The 23,590-nt window shown below is 41.2% G+C and overlaps 1 protein-coding gene and 1 non-coding gene across 3 annotated transcripts; both read right to left on the bottom strand.

Moving 5' to 3' along the window:
• Positions 1–8,570: 8,570 nt before the first annotated feature.
• On the bottom strand, positions 8,571–8,736 carry Rnu1-39 (RNA, U1 small nuclear 39). Its single transcript, XR_005503055.1, has one exon. It is a non-coding gene; the product is annotated as a U1 spliceosomal RNA (small nuclear RNA).
• A 6,646-nt stretch (positions 8,737–15,382) lies between these two features.
• On the bottom strand, positions 15,383–22,020 carry Cst8 (cystatin 8). Of its 2 annotated transcripts, NM_019258.1 has the most exon segments (4): positions 15,383–15,550; positions 16,252–16,365; positions 20,590–20,908; positions 21,915–22,020. In NM_019258.1, coding segments are annotated over 3 exon segments (429 nt in total). In that variant the 5' UTR covers positions 20,821–20,908; positions 21,915–22,020; the 3' UTR covers positions 15,383–15,466.
• Between the last annotated feature and the right edge of the window lie 1,570 nt (positions 22,021–23,590).

Raw genomic sequence — 23,590 nt, 5'->3', positions numbered from 1 at the left:
GTGTCCTTGTTGGAGAAAGTGCATCACTGTGGGGGTGGGCTTTGAGTTCCTATACTCAAGCTCCATCCAGTTCAGGAAAAGACCCTCCTCCTGGCTGCCTTTGTATCAAGATGTAGAACTCTCTGCTCACTCCTTTAGCACAACGTCTTCCTGCCCTTTGCCATGCTCCCTGCTATGATGATAATGAATGGACTGAGTCTCTGAAACTGTAAGCCAATTCCAGTTAAAAGTTGTTCTTTATAAGAGTTGCCTTGGTGATGGTGTCTCTTCACCGCAATGGAAACCCTAACTAAGACACAATCCTAACAGTTGGACATGAAGCAAATGATAAGGATGTGATAAATATATGACAGGGCTTTTTAATCTGTATATCAAAGAGCTATTATTGACTGACCTAAAAGCTATATCCCTATTGACTGGTTTTCATAGTGTTGGAAGTTTCTATGCACTCTTCCAGAAGAGAAAAGTAATCACTAGCCTTATTCACTTGTGAACCTTGCACGCTGAGATAATGACTGGCCTGGCAAGATATTCCTCTGGTGCAATAGTGGCATAAATGGTAAGGAGGAAATAAGCACTTTCCGATTGACTTTAAAAACCCTCTACAAGACTGAACCTATGCCTGGTACCATTAATTGGTACCAGCCAAAGACTCATGGCTGGCTAGGTTATAGACCTATTCTGCTAAATGGTCATAGCATTAAACTGCTCCCCAATTGCTTATCTTTATACACACAAATTAATGCATTTCTCAACCCTCATCATAGATGCTCCATTTATTGGTAGATGGTAATTGTCTTAGTTAGGGATTCTATTACTGTGATGAAACACCATGCCTAAAAGCAAGAGAAAGAGGAAAGAATTTACTTGGCTTCCATATCACTGTTTATCACCAAAGGAAATCAATACTGGAACTCAAGTTGGGCAGAAACATGGGGACAGGAGCTGATGTAGAAGCCACTGAGGTGTGGTGCTTACTGGCTTGCTCCCCATGTCTTGTTCAACCTGCTTTCTTATAGAACTCAGGATCACCAACCCAGGGATGGCACCACCCACAATGGGTTGGGCCCTTCTCCATCCATCACTAATTAAGAAAATACCTTATAGGTCTGTCTACAGCTCCATCTTATAGAAACATTTTCTTAATTGAGGTTCCCTCCTCTCAGATGACTTTAGCTTGTGTCAGGTTTAAAGCCATCCAGCACATCCAGTGGCTAATAGAGACCTACAACTGATGAAAATGCAGAAAATAAAAAAATGTAGAGTACGCAGACTAGATGAAACATCTGATTTATACCCCTACTCCAAAAGCTTAGGAGTGACTGGAAAGAGGAAGTAAATAAGTATGGTAATTTCGAGTCATGATGACACTGTTTCACAGAGACTGTGACAAGACACACACAAGGTCAAGCTGGCCAAACTCCCAGCATGTGTTGTGGAGGGTTCACAAAGCCAGACTCCTTCTAAGAGAGATATTGGCAATTGATGGCTGCTGAAGGACAATTTTCTTCAGAAACATGGACCCTTAAAGACTACCATACTACAGTACATGACCTTGTATCCATACACATATAGTTAGCAGCAAGTAGACTCACTGTATTGGGTGGAGGAGGGGGGAGAAAGAGAGACACGGAGAAGAGAGAGAGAGAGAGCACATGAAGTTGAAGTTGGGAGGGAAATGTGGTAGAGGGAATAGGAGAGAAGTTATAGGGGAAGGAATAGAAGGGTATATTTAGCCAAACTACATTGTGTGGATTATAAAGTCCTCAAACAAATTGAAACAAATTTTTACAGGCATTTTTAAAAAGATAAATTATTTGGTAGAAAACTAGACAAGGGGCTAGAGATATGTTGGCTCAGAAGTTAAGAGCACTGACTGCTCTTCCAGAGGTCCTGAGTTCAATTCCCAGAAACCACATGGTGGCTCACAACCATCCGTAATAGTATCTGGTGCCCTCTTCTGGTAAGTCTGAAGCCAGTTAGAGTACTCATACATTCATACATACATACATACATACATACATACATACATACATACATGAATATATACATACATACATCTTTTTTTAAATCTGGACAAATATCAGAAACACAATTTATAGAAAAGATACATAAATATCTATGCTACATAGGTAAAAAATGTTGTAAGCCTCAGAACAGTGAAAGTTTAAATTCCCTAACTACAAAATGTTACAATTTCTGATACATTGAAACAAAGCATCCTTGATAGCACCAGATGATCCAAGGCTAGATTCACAAATCAGCTTCAGGCCTCTTGGAAGAAGAGGAATTCCAGCCATCTTTGTGAATAATCAGTGATGTCACCATCTCGGTTGAGCATTTAAACATTACTTATTCATTAGCACCTACTACTGTATCCCACAGAAGTATTTGTATGTATACACAGTCAGAAAAAAATGCTGCAACACAGTGCAATAGCAAAAAGGAGAAAGTATAACTCAAATCAGTCACAATCAAAGAAAATGTGTAATGTTTACGAAATAGAATCTAAAAGAATAAAGTAAAATATGTGTTTGGACTGAAAGGAAACAGGTGTGCTACATGTGAGCATTACAAACTGGCTATCAAGGCAGCTCTGGGTGTGGGAATAAAAAAGACAACAGGTCAGAAAAGTTGGAGAGAAGGGTGAATCAGGGACAGAGTGCGTGGGAATTGCAGTTTCAAAGCTCATTATTCACATCACATTGGATTTCTTCCGGAAAAGAATCGCTTTACTGAAAGGCCCAGAACTACACAGTAGAATTCTAATGCAGAGTCGCCTAATGGTGATAATAAGCCAATACTCCCAATTCCACTCCCAACTTTGTGGTGCTCCATTTCCCAGGATGCATATAGGATGTGATCCTGAGTGCCAATGACAAGGGTTCAGTCAACACAGTAGTTCTTCATTCTTCTCACTTCTTTTGACTGTTTTGGTGGATGGATAGATGGACAGACAGACACACACATTATGTAGCCCAGGCAGACCTTGACCTCATGACCCTCCTGCCTCAGCCCCCCAAGTGTGGGAGCTACAAGTGTGATCTACAACATCCAGTTCTGAAATTGGAATTAAACCTCCCCTTTGGTTCATCAGCTATCAATAGCCCCATGTGGCACTTTTTTTTTCAGGATAAAGATGAAAGGCAACTCAGTCTTTGCCACCATCTTGTCTATTGTCCTTGTGTCTTCCTTCTCCAAGATCAATCAGACTTTGCCAATCATGTGGCCTAAATATTAAAAACCAAAATAATATGTGTAATTATAAGTGGGCTGGAGGCATGGTAGGATTTCCAATTTTTAGCCATGTGTGATGTTTTGAATTTGGCAAGAATGATTGGAGCTGGGCCTTGGGAATATTGTATTTTGGGGGAGAAGGTGACCTTAGCGAGGGTGTAAACAGATAAAAGGAAGTCATTCCTAAAGTTATTTGTCTGGAGTCAGAGGTGATTCCCCAGGAAATCATAAGGTTATGGTGAAGTGGGAAATGGAGGAGAAGCAGGTTTGAGCTAAAAATATAAAGGACTGGATATGGAGCAAGTGAAGTGTTAGACACCATGAAGATATCTGTCTTGAGACTGTCCTCATCCTACTAATCTCACCAATCAACATCTAGCCTGCTGTCCCACTGTACATCCCATCAACACATAGGAATATCAGAAGTTATTATGTAATTTCTCATCAGTGTATTATTTGCCCTTCCCCATCATTTAAGCTTGGCTATATCTGATGGCTGAGTAATGCCCCAGAATTGAACACTGGCACCTGCATTATTAACATGCAATAACCATTTTTGTACACATGTCCTCATACATGCTTAATTTCTCATCCAGAAGAAATTCCAAAAAAAATCAATCATTAAGCATATGAATTTTGCAAGTGTCATTTCCAAGCATGATAAAGAGTTCATTTGGTCAATATTTGATTAATATTACAAAGCTAATAAATTTTGTCTATAAAACCTTTTTAAAAAGAGTTTGTACATGGTAGGAATGGGGAGAGAGAAACAGATATAAAAAGAGAAACAAAGGCTGAGTGAACCAAAGAGACAAGTGAAAGCATGACTAGTTTCTATGAATTCAACTTCTGACTTAGTAAGTGAAGTCACTGTACACACACAAAGTGATTGGCATATATCTCATTATCACATGAGAGCTAACCAAGGAAGGTGGGAAAGATGCAGATAAGAAAACTTTTAGAAGGAAGGAAGGAAAACAGGTGAAGAAAAAGGAAGACAAATATAAGTGGGTAGGTGGTAGGATCAAAGGCTAGCTTTGAGCTGTGACAAGGTGCCAGGTGGGACCCACACGTTCCCTGAGGAGAAGAACAAAGGGACCTGCCTGCTGGGACCTCTACCTATGCCTCCCACACCTGTACTTCTGAGGCTCTGAATGTTCTCTTTTCCGGATGCACTCTGGTGGCTGAGCATTATTCTACCTGCATTTCCTTTCATCTCCCCCTGCCAAGTAGCATTTTCCAGGAACCATCATTTTCCAGTTATGGGCTCTAAGGAATTGGTCTCTGAATTTGAAATCTACTGAGGTCTCCGCAAGTGACCCTAAGGAGAGTATGCCACTGTGAACCATTTCCTCCTCTCATTCGTTCTGACTCGGGTGCTCAAGTTGTCACTAAGCAATGACAGTTGTGTGAGATAATACTGAAATCCTTGAGATGTGTCCTTGTCATCTGGCAGTTCTGCCAACGTTTACTATTTTAAGGCACTAATATACTTTGAAATGCATTCAGGAACATAATTCTTACATGTCCTAAATGAACCATGTTTTATACATTAAACAGCAGCTTATGCAGTAGTATATGTGTTTGCTGGAGTTTTCTGTCTCTATGGCCCTGTTCTAAATACAATGTCAGGGACTAGCCAGGGGAGGGAAGGTGGTGGCACTTACAGTTCTGGTGACTTACAGGAAACTCCCTAACTAACCCTTTCCACAGGAATCTCTTGGCTTTTCCAGATCATCGACAACACACCTAAAAATACTTTAATATCTCTTTTTTTAAGAATTATTCCACATCTTTCTTGTGTGGTTATATTTTCTGACCCATTCCAGAATAGGACTTATTTTTGCCCAACTCTTCACACATATCCCTTGGTCATTTTGTTTCTAAGTTATCTTTTATCAAATTTATATTATTGGACCTTGGTTCCTGTTTTTTCATAGGGAAATTTATCCCATTCATATCTTTGTGATCACTGTTCTTTTAATTAATTCAGAGCTAATTATAATTGTTCCTTTGTACTTTCTGTTCCAGGAGTGGTGTTCTTAGAATTGATCATTTCCCTCCTCTAATGAACTGGAAATTCTACATTATAGTTTTTATTGAATTTTAATTTTGTTTTATGCACATGGGTGTCTTGCCTACATGTATGAATGTATACCATGTGTATGACTGGTGCCTCCAAGGCCAATAGAGAACATCAGATTCCCTAAAACTGGAGTTACATGCAGTTGTCAGCTGCCACACAGGTGCCAGGAATTGAACCCTGGTCCACTGGAAAAGCAGGAAATGCTCTTAACCTCAGAATCATGTCTCTACCCCAGGCACCATTATGGTTCTTTCTACTCCTTTAATTATTGTGTTTTAAAGATCTTTAAATGGGGAAGACTGTCTGGTATAAACACAAAAGTACTTATGAGAGAAAAATAATGGTATGAAAGAAAGTAAGAGGAAATATACCAATAAATAGAGGAAAACAAAACCCAGAGAGATCAGGGTGTTTCACTGCTGACTTTGTAAGTAAAGGGTTGCCTTCCTGCATGGTCTCTAGCAAGAAAATCAAGAATGGGCTGTTAGACCGCAGGGAGACAAATAATCCTATTAAAAATGGGGTTCAGAACTAAACAAAGAATTCACAGCTGAGGAATGCCGAATGGCTGAGAAACACCTAAAGAAATGTTCAACATCTTTAGTCATAAGGGAAATACAAATCAAAACAACCCTGAGATTTCACCTCACACCAGTGAGAATGGCTAAGATCAAAAACTCAGGTGACAGCAAATGCTGGCAAGGATGTGGAGAAAGAGGAACACTCCTCCATTGTTGGTGGGATTGCAGACTGGTACAACCATTCTGGAAATCAGTCTGGAGGTTCCTCAGAAAATTGGACATTGAACTACCTGAGGACCCAGCTATACCTCTCTTGGGCATATACCCAAAAGATGCCCCAACATATAAAAAAGACACATGCTCCACTATGTTCATAGCAGCCTTATAATAGCCAGAAGCTGGAAAGTACCCAGATGCCCTTCAACAGAGGAATGGATACAGAAAATGTGGTACATCTACACAATGGAATATTACTCAACTATCAAAAACAATGACTTTATGAAATTCATAGGCAAATGGATGGAATTGGAAAATATCATCCTGAGTGAGTAACCCAATCACAAAAAAACACACATGGTATGCACTCACTGATAAGTGGCTATTAGCCCAAATGCTTGAATTACCCTAGATGCCTAGAACACATAAAACTCAAGACGGATGATCAAAATGTGAATGCTTCACTCCTTCTTTAAAAGGGGAACAAGAATACTCTTGGCAGGGAATAGGGAGGCAAAGATTAAAACAGAGGCAGAAGGAACACCCATTCAGAGCCTGCCCCACAGGTGGCCCATACATATACAGCCACCCAATTAGACAAGATGGATGAAGCAAAGAAGTGCAGACCGACAGGTATTGGATGTAGATCTTTCCTGAGAGACACAGCCAGAATACAGCAAATACATAGGCGAATGCCAGCAGCAAACCACTGAACTGAGAACGGGACCCCCGTTGAAGGAATCAGAGAAAGGATTGGAAGAGCTTGAAGGGCCTCGAGACCCCATATGAACAACAATGCCAACCAACTAGAGCTTCGAGGGACTAAGCCACTACCCAAAGACTATACATGGACTGACCCTGGGCTCCAACCTCATAGGTAGCAATGAATAGCCTAGTAAGAGCACCAGTGGAAGGGGAAGCCCTGGGTCCTGCTAAGACTGAACCCCCAGTGAACGAGGTTGTTCGGGGGGAGGATGGGGAGGGGAACACCCATATAGGAGGGGTTAAGGGGATGTTGGCCCAGAAACCGGGAAAGGGAATAACATTCGAAATGTAAATAAGAAATACTCAAGTTAATAAAGAAAAAAAGGAAAAAATAAATAAATTCATAACCCAGAATTAAAAAAAAAAAAGAGTGGGCTGCAGCAGGAACCAACAGCAATGTTCACAAAGTAAAAGCCAATACCCTCACCAGCTGAGTCAGCAAGTTTGAATTACCACATAGGGTTTAGATGAAGGGTCAAAACATACTGTGAGGAATTGGTAGTCAATGTTTCTTAATGCATCAAAAAGAGTTAAAGAAAATACAGCAGGAGAAAGTAAATAGTGGCTGTAAATATAACTTTTATTCCTCTGGTGTAATCGTCATCTCGGAGGCTTACTGCCACTGTCTGCTAACCTAGGCCTAGCCCTGGAAGCTTCTAGTCTGTGTACAATCTTATTTAGGTCTACAGCGTTTTCAGCATCTGAGACTTACTGCTGACTAAGTTCACCCTTTCTGGCTTTTTTAACTCTGGCTGGCTGGGCAACTCAGCTCTTCCGGCTCAAAATTCCACTCCATGCTGACGGATTCAAACTGGCTTCTTTCAGCTTCTGACTTCTGCTTGGCCTCATACTAACTTTAAGCACTGTGTTCTAATCTTCTGACTTCTCATTCTCTGGCTCATTCCCCTGTATCTAACTTGTTCTCTCTCTGCAACCTGTCTCTGTACAACTATCCTGATAAAACTGCGCTCTCTCTCTCTCTCTCTCTCTCTCTCTCTCTCTCTCTCTCTCTCTCTCTCTCTCTCTCCTTCCCTCCTTCCCTCCCTCCCTCCCTCTCTCCTCCTCCTCCTCCTCCTCTTCCTCCTCCTCCTCCTCCTCCTCCTCCTCCTCTCTTAAGTAGCCTCTGTTTTCTTGCTGTTCTGGTGAGAGTTGTTCATATCATATTCAGTCGAATCTTTTTATGATTCATCACTTTGTCTGCCTCTCAATTAGATATTACTTTCAAACATAGGTGCTTCCTTCTACAAATTAACTTTACCTCACTGTTTGGGATTAGAGGTATGTACTAAGGGCTCATCTGTATTTCAGCCAGAGTAGCCATGTTGCTGGATTAAAATCCCTCTACAGTTGAATGCTTTTATTAAAATTTCCCAGCTGCGTTCAAACTGGGAAGAGAGTACAGCCTAGTGAATTTTATAGGGAACAGGATAGGGTTAAGCTTTAGGTTAGTTGGTCAGGCCATGATTGGCATCCCATCCAACAAAAAGGGGCATGGAAGCATGCTGTCTTATACAACCCAGTGCAAAGTTTTGAATCGGAAAGACAATTGGTTTTGTCTTCCCGAGAGAGATGTGTTTCAAAAGCATCAGAGAAATTAAAACCCTGAGTTAGGGTTTCTACTGCTGTAATGAAACACCAAGACCAAAAGCAACCTGTTTATTATTGAAACAAGTCAAGACAGGAACTCAAGCAGGGCTAGAACCTGGAGGCAGGAGCTGATGCAGAGGCCATAGAGGGTTGCTACTTAGTGGCTTGCTTCACATGACTTGCAGTCCCCCACTACCACAAATTATGCAGTCGAGTTTCCCGCATTTGGGGAAATGGCAGGGGTCAGCACATTCAGAGTGCAATGGATAAGCCTCGCCCTGGGAAAACCACCTTCGTGATCATGGTATCTCCCCTGCCAAGTATCAGCCCACTTTCTTATAGAACTCAGGACCACCAGCCCAGGGATGGCAACCCCCACAATGGCCTGGCCCCTCCCCCACCAATCACTAATCAAGAAAGTGCTCTACAGTCAGATCTCATAGAAGCATTTTCTCAATTGAGAGTCTTCCATTTCTATGACTCTATCTTGTGTCAAGTTAATATAAAACAGGGATCTGTAAGTACCTGGTCTTCATAGGCTGAGACAAAACAGCATCACCAATGTTAAACCCTGTCAAAGGGGAACGATGTAGAAATGGTGAGTCAGTAGTGTGGTGGAGTCTAAGGTGGAGTCTGGGCCCTGGTCTTTCCTATGTTTTTGTCATCGTTCTGTTTCTGTTTTGTTTTGTTTTGTTTTGTTTCTCTTTCTTTCTTCTTTTGTACTTTTATTTTTATTTTTAAAAACAGGGTTTCTGTGTAGCTCTGGTTATCCCATAAATCTCTTTCTCTGTAAATTAAGCTAACATCAAACTTAGAAACCCACCTGCCTCTGCCTCCCAAATGCTGGGATTGAAGGATGTGTGCCACCCCACCTAACTCTTTTTTCTTAATTTCTCTTTGTCTCCAACCCTTCCATTTCTTTACATGAGCAACTGAAACATTTCCATTTTTATATAAAATGTGAAGAGATGGATGAAAACAAGACCTATCTTTTCTTCTTAGCAGGGCACTATGGGGAATTTTCTCCTTTGCAAATGTTAAAGCTCCTGACATAGGTCATTGCTATTTATGTCTACCTCTCCACATAGGTCAATCCCCTCTGATGACAGAAACTAGGGCTCTAGATCAGCAAGCTGCCATTCTTCTCAACCAGCTCTATAGAGCAGACTAGATTATATGATTTATAAACCCATCTGGACACAGAATACAATCATAGAACCCATCTTAACAATGGGGCAAATTCTCAGAACTCTATCTTTAGGTGATCTCATTGTTGTGTGAACATTCTAAAAAACCCGGGGTTTGTCAGTCCATTACCCATGTAGCCTCTTGGTACATGTCAATGATGAGGCAATCAGATGTGTGAGGTGACTGTCAGTGTCACAACGCAGGCCATTTTACCTAAATTTCCTTTTAACAAATGGGAGGCTCTGAAATGCAGAAACCTACTAAATGCAGAAACCAGTGGCAGTCATTCACTCCCATTATTGAGTATGCACAAGAACAGGGCCAGCATCAGTACAAACATGAGAACAATGAGTGTGTGGTGTTACAAGGTTCTGAAAAGCTATTATCACTAAACAGGAGAAAATTTTCAGCTTCATTAAAGTCAATAAAGAGACGACCATTTGACGTGGGGTCTACCGTATACATAAACATCTGTATGTGGTGCATGAATGAACTCTAGTTCATTTGTTCTTCTAGATAGACCCAAAATCTTGCTGCAGGTATTGCTGAGTTGAGAAAAATCCTTAGAAATGTTCGTTTTATCATGAATTTCCTTCACTGGAAAGAGGCAAGAGGGTCAGGAGGGATCCATGCTCTAGGACTTCAGAGCATTCTCTGACCTGCAGATTGGATCATCTCTTAAGGGTGAAGCTCACCCCATAAGGTCAATTTGCTCACCTTAGCTCTACAGGACAATGTACTGATCTGCAAAAAAATGCTATCCACCCATTTTTTACCAACAAAATGAGGCTGCAAGTGGATGTGTAGAGCCCCTCCAATCTGTCTGCTGAGGGCCCTGTTTAACATCAGCAAGTATGTAGTAATCTATGTTCACTGACTTCTGTGAGAGACCTGAAGTTTTTGGCCAGGAGGGCAAGCATGGTTGTAAAAACAAGGTGTACTGGTTCTGTCCATGATGAAGTAAATCTACCTGTCAGAAAATCTAGGGAGGGAATGTATCTGCCACTGCCACTGTATGGGGAGAGAAGAGGGCTGTGAAAAGAAAAGAGTATCTGCATGATTTCCCTCCAGTGACCACCTTTCTGACACCTGCCTCAGATTTGCATTCCTGGTAAGAATGATACAAGGGCATATGCTGTAGATATTCAACTGTGGAACACATTGGTCAGTACACTTCCCATCATCCAGCCAGAATCTTCTGTTCTTTAGCCAGAATCTTCTGTTCTTTGGCCAGAATCTTCTGTTCTTTGGCCAGAATCTTTACAAGTCTCAGTTTTGCCCTTGACCTTGCCCTACTTGTGCATTGTAAAACAAAATGAAACAAAAACAAAACAAAACAAAAACCACTATGTCACCTCAAGAATAAAAATGACTACAGAACAAACATTTCAACTTTGAATAGGACAAGGACTCCTGTTGCAATGGGAGGATGTAGCAGAAACCAAGATTTTTTTCCTGCCCACTCTGCCATCTGTCCCCATCACCTTGCCCAATTGCATCATTAACTCATGGATGCAAGTATACACAGATAGCTGTAACTCAGACTCAGAACCCCACCCTCACCTGAAGGGCACTAGAAGCTGTTCAGTACCCCAGAACTAGAGCTGTTCACTATACCCCTTTCCCAAGCCCCAGCTTCCCTACCTGGGCCAAGCATATATGATGCTCCTGAAAGATGTCGGAAAGTTCTGGGTGTTGAGGAACTTGGTCAAAAATCAGGAAGCTAGAAAAAGAATTGAGACCTTATCTCACACCTTATGAGCTAATTTTGGCCTGGCTTTTGAGGTATTTGAGACCTGAACACATGAAAATCCTGTGCTTGAGGTTCCCACAGAACCTTCCCACTGGTCAGTCTTAACTCTCATCACTTGGCCTGAATCATCCATCTTCTGTAGTCAGGATAGTCTTCCAGCAGCCACAAAGCCTGTGACCCACAACCTGACCTGCCTGTAAGATATGCTGGTCCAATTGTGTCTCAGAACGTGTGGGAATGGACAACCAATAACTGGTCTAACTTGAGGCCCATGCCATGAGAGGGAGTCCATGCCTGACACTTCCTAGATAGCCAGGATCTGTAAGCTGGAAGGCTCAGTGACCTGTGGTTGAACCAAACACAAGGGAAAAAGTCAATGAAATGATTCCTAACGCTTTGCTACTGTTCTATTGGGATCTGTGCTCAGCCCATCATCATCAGAGAGGCTTCCTCTAGCAGTTGATGAGAACAGAGACCCACAGCCAAACATTAGGTAGACCTCAGGGAACCCTGCAGAAGAAGGGGGGAAAGATTGTAGGGGCGAGACAGGTTGTGGATACCATGAGAACATGGCGAAGAAAGCGATAATCATGAAGCCTGCATGGGTCTGGGCTAGGCCCTCTGCATACATGCTGTTGTTTAGTCTGGAGATTTTTGTTAAGACTCCTAACAATGAGAATGAGGGTATCTCTCTTTTCCTGTTCCTGGTCTTTCTTTTCTTTTGCTGGGTTGCCTCATGAAGCCTCTATATAAGGGTGTATGCTTAGTCTCATGATCTTGTCATGAAAAGTTGGGTTAATTTCACTAGGAGGCCTGCTTTTTTCTGAAGGGAGCAGTGGATCTGGGGAGAAGGGAGGTGGAGGGGAACTTGGAGAGAAGCAGGGAAGGCTTCAGTTGGGATGTATTATATGAGACAAGAATAACTTTTTTTAAAAAGGGAAAAAAAGAAATTTGGCTAATGATATAGACAAAGAAAGTCAACAAAGCAATTTTGAAATTAAACAATTATTATAACCCAACTGACAGGATGTTGCTAGATTTTACAGAATAGCTGCAAGATATATACTATCAGAATATGGCACATTCTCAATCATAAATCAGGACCCCAAAATGATTCTCACGCAAGTTCTAAAAAAATCTAAACATCAATGGACAATTTCAACAAAATAGCCACTCTTTATTTTTGAAGTATCCTGGTGATTTTGCAGCTGGGAGAAAGCTAATAGGTGAAATCAAAACCTTGTGAGATTGGGAATATTCCATGTGGTGCCAGCAGATCCCATACAGACTGTAATGTTTACTAAGCAAACAGCAGAGGTTTGGAGTTCTGGTCTTTTGAATTCTGCCCTCTGTTGTCCTAGAGATCATTTCCATGATTTTAAGGTCTCCCAATACATTGTCTTTCCTTTGGTGACAATGCAAATTATTTTTATAATTACAATTATGAAGAATTACGTGTCTTTTTATATGTAATTCCCTGTTCTTCCTTGCTTACTGCCTCTAGCTCTGTATAGCATGTGGGTACATTTGAGACACTGGGCTACCATGTAATCTTCAGAGAAATACCTTAAACAGGCCATTCTTTAATAACCAGTGTAACTAAGTAAAATTTGATGTTAAAGAGAGGAGAAGTGGAGGGGAGTCTGTGAAGGACTGGGACGGGGAGCAGCATTTGGGATGTAAATAAATTAGTAAATGAATAAAAAAAGATACTTAGATGCTTTTCTTTCTCTTTTCATCTTGATTTTTACTTCCTTGTCTATCTGTTTATTTTGCTGCCCTAGTAGTTGAGGAATAGAGACACAATGGTGATTCCCCTATAGCACCAACAGCAGGTGACTTCTTAGTACATGTGTCACATGTGCCCTAAAAATCACAGTAGCTTTTAAAACAGATTCTATTTCTACTCTTCTTTTATGGACCAAATTCTGAAGTGCATTGAACTTGAATCTGTCCACTGCAGACATATTAGAACAGAAACTGTTTTTATCATTACAAATTGTAGTATCTAAAAACATGTAACAGTTTTTCTAAAAAGCAAAATCCTATAAAAACAATAAGCAATTATCTCTATAAAATAATTATGGTAGAGATGTCTTTGTTCCTTGTTCTTTGGGCTGCATACTCTTTGAGTTCACCAACATTGGAGCAGTTCCTATGAATAACTTAGATTTCAGACTTCAGATTCCATGTTTATATTAAATGTAGGTAGGCAATTTCGTTTTGTAAATTTGGTTTTTATTTATTTATAAAGCAGAACTGAAAAACTGTTTCCTTTGAAGAAGGAAAGAAAAATACACTTTTATTATATTATTGTGTTATCATTATAGATACAATTTCTATTTCACAAACATCTCATGCCCTTCCTTGCTTATTCTCTGGTTTTTAAGATGAGAAAGTTTTCAGCCATCCATGGTAATGCTATTTAATGGAGACGTGGTCAGTTTCACAAAGCAGCTAATGAACCACATTACTGCTGTGGCAATGACAATCTTCTGGAATTTTCACTGTTGAATCTTTTAGTCAACTGAATCTGGATCTTTTTAAACTGCCAACATGGCTCAGCAAAATGTATTACCTGACTTATGATTGTACAATGGCAGTTTAAGAAGACAGAAATACTCAGACTGACCCTAGCAGACTGTAGCTCTGAATTCCTTTTTTATTTTAATTTTGCTTTATATCATATGTAGACATACCCTTCTCTCTGAATTTGAAAATATACATTTATATATATATATATTAAATAAGTAACTTTGAAAAATTATCTACTATTTTTGAGATTATAAAATATTCATATCACACACACCCATTTCACTGCATATGCCCATCTTTGAACCTTTTCAAATTTATGGCCTTCTAAATTAATCGTTGTTATATATTTAGTAATATGTAAAAACACATACAAAAACATATAACAGTGTATGTAACTACCAAAAAAAGAAGAAGGAGGAGGAGGGAGAGGAGGAGGAGGAGGAGGGGGGGGGGAGGAGGAGAGAAGGAAATAGATGTGTCACTCAAAACAGTGGGTTTCATCCCCATAACTACAGAAATGAAATAAAAATGAAAAGGACATTTAATTTTTTTAAATGGTGGTAAAATATAACACAAAATTTATCATCTTAACCAGTCAAGCAAAATAATGTTAACTTCGTTATGTCACAAAACTGAAAGTATTACCAATTAGAAATGTGGTTTTTTGGAGTTATTTTTATTTTCTGGTTATGAGTGTTTTGCCTACATACTTGTGTGTGTGCACATGCATGGTCATGCTCAATGTGCAGCACTGCACATATAGTATCCATAGAAACCAAAAGAGGATGTTGAGGTGTTGAATTCTCTAGTACTGGAGTTCAGATGGTTTTGTGAGTTGCCATTGGGTTCTGGCAATCCAACTTAGGCCCTCCAAAAAAAAAAGTAGCAAGTGCTCTTAATCACTGAGCCACCTATCCAACCTCAGTATGTTACTTTCTGCCAAGGAATTCTACCTCCTGCCATCACCCATGCTTACCCACTTCTATCTTTCCCGCTCCCTTTCTTCTGTCCTCACTCTCTGCGGAATTCTTTCTCCCCACACATGCACAAACACATTCAGACAACAGAGTTCACTTTTGTCTCTCACTTTCTCTTTCTGACCATTTCTCACATCAAAAGAAAGAACAAATGTCCTCCAATTCATAAATCACTGTCCGCCCCCAGGGATGGGCTGCTCCCCATGACACGATATCACACCTAGAACTCTTAGATAGAAAGAAGCCTCAGGTCCAGTGAGGCATCTACAAGAAATCTGTTGAACAATACTCACCAGGTTCAGGTCTCTGTAAGGGATTATTACTGAAAGAAAATAAATTCTTTCTTCCATTGGCCATGGAAAACAAGTGTAGTCCACATTCTGGTGGACCTTCAACCTGGCTGCAGCTGAGGATTTATCTTTGGCGACTGAGCAGAGCCCGTATTTTACCCCTTCCCTATATTATAAACCTAAGAAATAAAAAAGCAAGTGGACAGGAGCACACATGAGGAAAGTGTGTTGGTGACAGACTTGAACCAGATGTTGCTCTTTATTACAGAGAAAAGCAGACCCAGAAGGGGGAGGCGCACTCCAAGACACCCTTAGACATCTTTGCATTCTTTGCTCAACAGGTCGAACTCACCATTCCAGGGAAGTGCTCCTACCAGAAAGCTGCAACTTAATTTCTGAAAAAGACAGCAGCAAAGAACATCAGTAGCATGTCAAGAGAAAAGGAACTGCCCTGTTCTTAGGCATCAACCTAGGAATATGCTACAAGACATGTTACCAACTGTCCTAAAACTTCTAGGAGCCAAGCAGGAGATATAAACATAAAATAATCACAATCTACCAAGCAACAATAAATGACAAAGCAGATAGGTGACATGGCCTCAGGACATGCTGAGGGTGGACATATTTGTCCTTTCGGGTACCTAGTACTGCCTGGATGTGATAGCCCCTTTAAATCTTGAGTGTGCACAGAAAGCTTGAGATGCTGTCTGTTCTAGATATTGCCTAATCCTTAGCATTTGGAATAAGCCTGCTGCAGATAAATAGTACCTGTGCTCTAAGTGAGGATGGCTATCTCCCAAAAGACTTCCTTCATACCTGCACAGCATGAGTGAGTCACCTCACCAGCTGGACTAGTCTCAGTCTGAGAGGACAGACTTTCAGAAAACATATTTCAATAGTTTCTCCTGCATCAAAAGTCCAGAGCTGAAGGGAGCCTTGGGGTTGGGAGTGACTTTGATGATATGCTGCATCTTCTAGGCTGATGGTGGCAAAGTGGGCTTTCTGGAACCCCACATGGCAGGCAATCCAGACCCCCTAGGAAGTCAGGGCAGCCTTGAAGTTTTGATAACCCTAGATGGGATTTGAAGTCACTTACCTTTTCCAGTTTGGGATTTTTTTGAGGGATGCAGTTTTCAGTATTGTTTAAAGGTTTTCTGCAATTGCTGCGGGAGATCTGAACATCAATGTGGTATTCCATGCGGTCTGTGATCTGTCAATAAACAATGGGGCAATTTGGGTTAAAAATGTTTTGAGAAATATGCAAATCCTTCTCTCAGTGACCTTTCTACTTTTCTCTCTCCACAGACATGTGGTCAGGGAAAGGACAGTGCCATTGCTGAATTCCATCGTTGCAAAGATTTGCATTATAGAATGGCACTTGAAGTGAAACACTGTTAAAAGCCACCGAAGGCAGGTCCTTCTAAGGTCATCTCCTGTTCCAGAATCTAGAACATAGGTTCCCAACCTGGGGGTCATGACCCATGTGAGGGTAAACTGACCCTTTCACAGGGGTTTCCTAAGACCATCACAAAACACCAATATTTACATTACAATTCATAGCAATAGCAAAATTATAGTTACAAAGTAGCAAATGAGGAACTGTATTAAAGGGTAACAGCATTAGAAAGGTTGAGAACTGCTGGTCTAGACCCAAAAAAGAGCAAGGCAGAAAGGGAAAGGCAGTTCCCAGAATCAGTCCCAATGAAGATAGCCCCTAGGCATAAGGGCCCAAGTCCTTTTCCCATATGCCCCATTCAGAGCTCTGTGAATTTTCCATGTTTGGAACCTCTCTGGACTACATCCCTCACTCCGGCTCAGCACAGGGGCTTTAGTGTGGGTTTAATGAAAGAAATGGATATCAACTCATTCATTAGTATTTGAATTCACCAGAGGTTCCTTCTGATGTTCATTTAAACCTCTGTGTTTGCTTTGAAAGGACTACAGAAGTTATTTGGATCTTTATCAGGTCTCTCTACAAACCTCTATCAGGTCAAATTTATTTTTGCTGTGCTCTAAACATTAGCAAAAGTGACTCTGGCCTGTGTTAGAGGAAAGAACCTGGCCACAAGATACCATCCCTGACACAGCTACACATTGGGTTTGGGAGTTAGTGATGGACTTGAGAAAGCTGACAATACTGTGGAACAGATAGTCTTGTTCATGAAATCCTTATCTGAAAATCTGAACTCATACTTACTCCAAAATATGAAACTTTTAAATAATCAACAGGATGCCATGAGTAGAAAATTTCACAAGTGACCTTATGGCACAGGTTTCAGTCATGATCCAAGTACACCCTCTAAACATTTATTTTATAGCCATAGATTAGCACAGCTCACAGCCTGGGCCCAAGACACTTCTGTCTACAGTGACTGAGAGCTAATACAGAGACCCATCAGTGTGCTGAGAATAAATCGTTCGTCAGTACTCAGCCCTAAACAAGACGACTACATCACCCCTACAAAAGCTTAGGGAATGTCAAGGAAAACACAGAAAGAAAGTAGGAGCCAGAGGAAAGGGAGGAGTGTTGTGAAGTGTTATCTTCTGGATGTGACAGTCACAGCTATTGTACCCATGAACTCATAGCAGTCGTAGCTACCAGCACAAAGCCAACACAAGGCTAGGTCCATTCATATTCTGTCATGTAGAGCTCATAAGGTCCTACCCCTCCTTGGAGAGCTATGGGCAGTTAATGGCTAATGGAAGAGGAAGCATATTCCTCGGAGGTGTAACTTCTGCTAAGTTGTCTTTGCTCCAATAACTCTCCATCCTTGTTTATTCAGTAGGACCCAAGAACAAAAAGGGATGAAGATAGGAAGGGCATTGAAGGAGGAGCAAAAATGATAATGGGGGATACAATCAAAGTACATTATACACACATAGGGGGTTCTAAAACAATAAACAGAAAAATTAATGCAGGCGTAGTAAAAATAGTGTGCAGTTACCTTCATGCTATGTGTATGAGATGTGTATGGACAATAAAGGCATTTGGTTTTCAATTTGGAACCTGTTTCCAAAATATCTTCTAACATATGGACAAATATTACAAAATCCAAATGTCCTGAAATTCATCTTGTCCCCAGCATTTGAGGTAGGAGCGCCTCAATCTGTAATGGTTTTTTGCCAACTCTTAGCATGCTGGCTCTGCTAGCCTCAAGTTTTAAAGTCTCTGCAGAGGGGGAAGAACTCAGAGAATCCTCAGTCCTCGGTAAGGGTGTCACTCCCTTTTTATTTCCAAGGGCAAAAAGGCACAGAGAAAATGGGTGTGCATCTTGTAACTGATCCTGGTTTTTGAAAGAAAACAGTCAGCATTAGGGCTTGCATGACACGCCCATCAGGCTCACACATCTGCCATCTTTGCTAAGCCAGCCTGGAATAGTGAAGGCTTTCTTATTGCTGGCTACAAAGAAAGGAGAACTAAGCCAAGAGGCTAGACCATGCTGTCATGTGGACATCCTGGCTGTATCTTCACGACTTCTTTTTAAAATAAGTTTACCGGGATGCTATTTTTAAAACTCAAATTTTGGAGCTTAGGACATAGCAAAAGATATGGGTGGATCGTCATGAAGATGCTTGGTTCAACCGCCAACACAACAATAATAACAATGACAGAGAAAGAAAAAGAACCTTGAAACTCAAATTTAATCACAAGGATCCTAAGGGCTTCCTAACTTAATATGTGTGTGTTCCTACATCAAGTTAAAAATCGTGATCCTCTCTTAAAGCCAGGCATGGCACTGTGCCATGCTGGAAGCCTCTCTGAAGGAGTCTAGGGTGCCTGGCTGCACTTTCCACCCTCTCATCCCTGATCCTTCCTGCTTTCCTCTCAAAGCAGATGCTATCAGTATTGTTCCCAAATACTGTTCCAGGTTCCTGTGGTTATTGCCTGAGACTTCCTGTTTCAAACAGGGACCAAGGGCTCCTGTAGCAGCTCTCAACCATGGACAAAAGGGAACTGGGAGATAAATAGCCCAATCACCCACAAGGTGGACCCTGCTCTGAGTGCACTCTGTATATCTTCCCAAGGTCAGGAAGACCAATTCTATCACTCTCATTAACTCACCCTTGTGTCAACCGCCTACTACTGCCCTGTCTCCCTTCTGCTCTACCTCTCCAGTGCCTCGTGGATGGCGTCCAAAATATACTACCTGATTTCAAATCCTACCATGGTTCTCTGTTTCTGGGAAGATGCACCTCCCAACAGCCTCCCCCACACCATTAACTCTTGCTCTGTCTTCAGGCCATATCTTCAGGGTCACCCTGGAAATTGACAGCTCTTTCCAACACTATGTACTAACATCATCTGGAAGAGTTGAACACCTACTGTCTCCTGGATTCCACTCAAAGACTCTCATTTTATTATATTTGGTGTGTTCAGGAGGGCATTTACACATTCTGTGGGGGGAAAGCATTGTCTAAGAGGAGTTCCCCTGGTGTGCTGCTCCTCTGTGCTGTACTACAGCACAGAATGACAGGTTTTCCTTTCCCGACTCCCTAAGGTCCGTGATGAGTGCTGTCCATTTCACCATCTCACCTCCAGTAGCTAAAACAAAATGGCTTCTTGAAGCTAATGAGAAACTTACTACTAATCAATGTATGCGTTGCCTAAACACCAATGAAAGGGAAGCAGTGGGCTGTGGTCTATGACCAGTCAGTAAAAGGTGCTGCACCAGCAGCATCACATCCTAGAAGTACAATGTTAATGACACATTTTTCTGAGGTAGAGAGGGCATAAGTTCTGACAACAGTGACCTGGTTGTTGAAAAACTTCTTCAACTCAGTCACATCATCAACTGATGCTGCTATTTTTAACTCCTGAAAGTCAACACTGAAGAAGCTTTCTACTACTAAACAGAGCAGTAAACATTGTGCTGAAAACTCCAGGAAGCACTGTGCCCATTGGATTTCACACGCACAGTGCTCCCTAGAGCTGGGCAGTGCATGGCATTGTGAAAAGAGACATGCCTTTATGATAAAACAAGAATATCTTTTCTTCTACTAAATGTACATTGGATTAAAACATTAGTGCACATAGCTCAGCAGCTAAAAGCACACACCACTCTTGAAGTGGAGCCGATTTCAGCTTCCAGAACCCATTCTGGTGACTCCCAACTGCTATAACTGTAGATTCAGGGGATCCAATGTCCTCTTCTGGACGGAACACACAACTCCCCACCCCAGCACACACATCCATGCACATAATTAAGAATAAATTTAAAAACTAAAAGTAAAGAAAATAGGACAGGCCAGTAGGAGTACAGCACATGTAGAAAGTACATGTGTACATATTGCTTTTGTCACCGTGAGTTTGTGCATAACAAGTCATACGTTTAGGATTGTACTGTCACCTTTTGTCTCATTTGTCTACTTTTGCAACCTGTCCTCCACCTTTGCCACGTTATGTAAACATGCTGCACAAATGGAACTTTCTTACCTGAAGTGTGGCATGGAGTGTCTTGTCCAGAAGGAAGAGGTATTTGTCCTCACTTCCTTTGTTGTATTCTTTCATGGCAAACCAAACACATTGCTTCACATTGGCATTGGAGATACTAATGGATCCAAAGTACCTCTGTGCCTTCACTTCATTCTTAGACTGATCCACATCAACTGCCAGGGCCGCTGGAATGATGAAGAAGATCAAGGAGAGCAACAAGGGTTTTGTCATGGTCCCTCAGTCAAAAGGTACAAGTGATGTCCTCCACGTCTCCTTGGGGCTTGAGCTGCAATGAAGCAGCCACTGTAGGTCTGTCAAACTAAATAGCAAGAGAAATAACTAAATACTAGAGAAAAGCTTTCTGAAGATTATGTGTAGGTCCAAGGGGATAACTCAGAGGGTTAAGACACGTGTTGTTGAATCTGAAGACTTGAATTCAATACCCGGGACCCACGTGTTGGAAGAAGAGAAACAGCTCCTGCAAACTGTCCTCTGACCTCCAAAAGTATGCTGTGACACATCATGTGATACATTACTCTCTCTCTCTCTCTCTCTCTCTCTCTCTCTCTCTCTCTCTCTCTCTCTCATATACAGAAGATATGCAAAAAATACATTTACTTAGAAACAGCAGAGCCTTACAAGGGGAAAATGTGTTCCTTAAGAAACAATGGTCACATTCAAGGAGACTGAGATAAATGTTTAAAGTTAAAATGAGGAGGATTTTATGAAATGAAGCCGTAGCTGCAAGAATCAGTAATGAAGGTAGCATCAGTCCAAGGTTAAATACACACTAGTGGGTAGCTGTCCTTGCAGGTTTATCTTCTGTGGAAGGTTGAATGGCTTTTGTACAAGATTATGGTCCTTGGAGAGTTTTTGAGAACTGTTTTTGTTCTCACGGCACATAGCACAAGGTCACTCTCAGCATCAGAGTCTCTGGCTTTATGTTTCATTTATATAATCTCGTTAAGGCACAACAAAATGATTCCATTTGATTCTGATACATTTTGCAGTTCAAGGATCTTACAAGAACCTACCTTCCCAGTATCAGCATAGCTGGGTTCAAGACATAACTCTTTGGGACACCTACATGAGCCATCTCTCTCCTTGTCAAAAAATGACCCTATCAATAGCAACCCCGATTAAAGAGACTCTGCCACTTGCCTTTGCCTCTTGCCTTCATTGTGGGTACAATCCACTCATCAAGAGAAACATCCCTTCAGGAAGAGCCTGATGTGTTTTCACATGGCTCAAGCCTGTTACTCTCTACTCTGTCCTGTAAAGTGGAACTATAAAAGGTGGTGTATCCCAGTGTTCTCTGGCCCTACCTTTCTGTGACTGTCCAACTTGCTCTTCCTGCTGGGCTCGTTCCTCACTCTGGCCACCCCAGCTTGTGGTTCTTCTGGGTCTCCAGCACTCTCAGTTCACATTTATGCCCTAGTCAGGCAGATATGTAAGTCCTGACCTGAAGCCCCAGCTCTACAGGGAGGTAATGCTTTGTGATGCAATATAGCACATGTGACCCCGCCTCATAGCAGCTCTTTTCATCTTCTGGCCTATAGCCATTGGGTCCAGGCTGTTCAGTGGGCTGGAGACAACAGGCAAGCACCTTCCACTTGGGGAAATCATGTGCCTACCTGTGTCTACCTCACTCTAACAAACAGCTGGTCCCTGGGCTCCTGTGCTTAAGCCATCAGCCTCTTCCTCCACTGTTCTACCAGAGCTGAGCCTGAGAGGGTGGAAGCAGGCTGCACATGTGTGACATTGTAGATGTCCAAAATTCATGTCTAGTAAATTCCTGGGTGTGATTACTTACCACCAATTGCAAAGATTGATAGCATTTTGGCCATAGAATATAGGTAGGTTATAAAACACTGGAGTATATACACCAGACTCTAAACACTCTACCACTGTGTTACTTGGTGATTTTCCATTCTCTGCTGTGGCCAACAGTAAAGTAGTAAGTGCTTCCTCAGTATCTGTGAGAACTCATGCAAAGAACTAGATGGGGAATTGTTTATAATAGCTGCATAGAGATGGGCATTTACTATTCATTACCAAATCTCTGAGTCACTGGAAATATATTCACGGTTTTTCTAATTTTACTCCATATAAAAAGCAAATGTGGGGCTGGAGAGCTCTCAAAAGTTGAGTAGTTGTTGCTCTTCTTGAAGACCCAGGTTGAATTCCCAGCATGCACATGGTAACTCACTACTGTAACACTAATCCTAGGGGATCCAATGCTATCTTCTGATTTTCTCAGGCACCAAGCACATAGGTGGTACAGAAACATCCATGCATGTAAAAGACTCAAACATGTAAAATAAAAAATTAATAAATCTTTAAGCCACTGAAGAACTTGGGGGAACCTTGGTGTGCCAGGTTTCATTTTACCAGTAAAATCAGAGAACCTTGAAGTAGAGTCAGAAAATGAGTGGTTTTTATGTTTCACCAGTGGTGCCAATGTGTTGCCAACTTTGAGAACTGGTAAAGTGCATTTAATATGCATCTAATTTTAGGGGTGTTGATATGAGACCAAAGTCCTGCAGACCCAAGCCAGACCAGATCACATTTTGAGAAGGGAGATAGTGAGTCGTGTCAATCCTCAACCTCTTACATTCAGCCTACTTAAACTTTCACAGTTGTCTATAACAGTTATTGACTTGATATCTTCGATGTTATTTGTATTATTTCCAAGGATAGGCATGATTTTCACAGTATGCCTTCTGCTGTTAATGTCTTAATCATTTTAGCCACTTTCCAAGTGTAGCCTTTGTTATTTTTTAATAACTTAATATTAAGAACCCATGGAGGAATTAATAATATAATTAATGTTACATTTTAAATATACTGAGTAGGTCTGTCATCCATCATCTGTCTGTCTTATTAATTTATCCATCTTTCCAATTTTTATCAGTATTTCCCATTAGAACTTTAATTTTTCAAAAATAACACTTAACTTACTTTTTAAATATTTTATCATGCATATGGTGTATTTTGATAT

Source organism: Rattus norvegicus, chromosome 3 (assembly GCF_036323735.1).
Source record: "Rattus norvegicus strain BN/NHsdMcwi chromosome 3, GRCr8, whole genome shotgun sequence".
Lineage (NCBI taxonomy): Eukaryota > Metazoa > Chordata > Mammalia > Rodentia > Muridae > Rattus > Rattus norvegicus.
This window is presented reverse-complemented; position numbering and strand designations above follow the sequence as displayed.